Genomic DNA, 1,470 nt, shown 5'->3' on the forward strand with positions numbered 1-1,470 from the left:
ATCTTCCCTGGCACCGAGGTCAGGCTGACAGGCCTGTAGTTCCCCAGATCCTCCTTCCGGCCCTTCTTGTAGATGGGCGTCACATTGGCAAGCCTCCAGTCGTCCGGGACCTCCCCCGTTAACCAGGAAAGGATCCTATGATCACAAAAGCCAAAGCCCGGTCTCAAATCTCTTCTGAAAACTGAACAGATTCATCAGACTAACACCTATTTGCATCAAAATAAAAATCCCATTGAAACAACTGGAAGGAACATCTTGCTTAAGCAGTATAGTGCAGACAACACTGAAAGCACAGATTAGACTGAACTGAAGCAGGGAAAAACCTGGCACTTGCAGGACAACATGATGTGCCTTGATAAGCTAGTAAACTTAACACATTTATACAAATAAAATAGGACCATAAAGTCCTCAGGACACACAGTATGCTTTCTTCTATGACTGTACAGAGACAGTAATCACCCAACAACATACAACATTTTATTTTTCTTGTTTCCTGCAACTACCTATCACCTGCTTTGGGATACAATATTAGTAAAGGCAATAAATATTAGACATGATCACTTTTAGTTCGTTTACATACTAAATGATAGCATGAAAATATGCTGTCATTACCAAACATGAACACATACTTGTAACTCTCAACCTGTCGACAAGAAGACACTGTAATGAAAGAATCTGTCCGAGAGCTGTAAGTCAAGGGACCAGGCAGAAGAAAGCCAGGTAAAAAACGGCCAAAAGCATAGCTTTCCTGTTCAAACAACATGAGCATCCCATCCATGGACTGTATGCATATCAAATCTCGACCTAAGGAAAGCAAAAGAAAGAAATACAAAGGAAACAAAGCAATGTTATTTATATAGTTTTAATCCTAAAACTGTTAGTCAAATAAAATTGTACTCATAAGTAATCCTAACAGAAATAAAATTTATTTTAATTTACATGAGCGTTTACTATGAGGAAGAACGCTAAATATTCCAACCTCAACAAAGGCTTACTTACTAAAATAAACAAACTGCATTTTTGGGGGAATAACATTCAGAATGTATTAAGAGCAAAAAAAAATTTAGGTGTTTTATTTCAAACCAAAATTTCTAAAGATACAACTACTACAATTTCAGTTTAAGAAATGTTTCAATACTCCCAAAACCCCACATTATTCTGGTTCTTAAACGCCTCTACACCTTACAAGAAGTCATAACAACTGTGGTTTAAAAATAATCTACTCTACTCTTTCAAGTCTACTTAAACAACATAACAGAAAGTCCTACAAATATGTATTGTTGCAAAAATAATACAACGGTAATGTTTTCCACACTTTGCATTCACATTTCTGTCTTCAGGTGTCCTGGTTTCAGCAGGGATAGAGTTAATTTTCTTCCTAGTAGCTGGTACAGTGCTGTGTTTTGGATTTAGGATGAGAACAATGTTGATAACACACCGATGTTTTAGTTGTTGCTAGGTAATGCTTAC

General features: G+C 36.9%; 1 protein-coding gene across 1 annotated transcript in view; it reads right to left on the bottom strand.

Moving 5' to 3' along the window:
- Window positions 1–1,470, bottom strand: part of BBS9 (Bardet-Biedl syndrome 9) — a 100,196-nt gene that overhangs the window by 55,184 nt on the left and 43,542 nt on the right. The window contains exon 6 of the mRNA XM_019470538.1: window positions 630–804. Coding sequence (XP_019326083.1) covers window positions 630–804 — 175 coding nt within the window. The remainder of the gene's footprint in view (window positions 1–629; window positions 805–1,470) is intronic.

This window comes from Aptenodytes forsteri, unplaced genomic scaffold, assembly GCF_000699145.1.
Source record: "Aptenodytes forsteri isolate BGI_AS27 unplaced genomic scaffold, ASM69914v1 Scaffold270, whole genome shotgun sequence".
Classification (NCBI taxonomy): Eukaryota; Metazoa; Chordata; class Aves; order Sphenisciformes; family Spheniscidae; genus Aptenodytes; species Aptenodytes forsteri.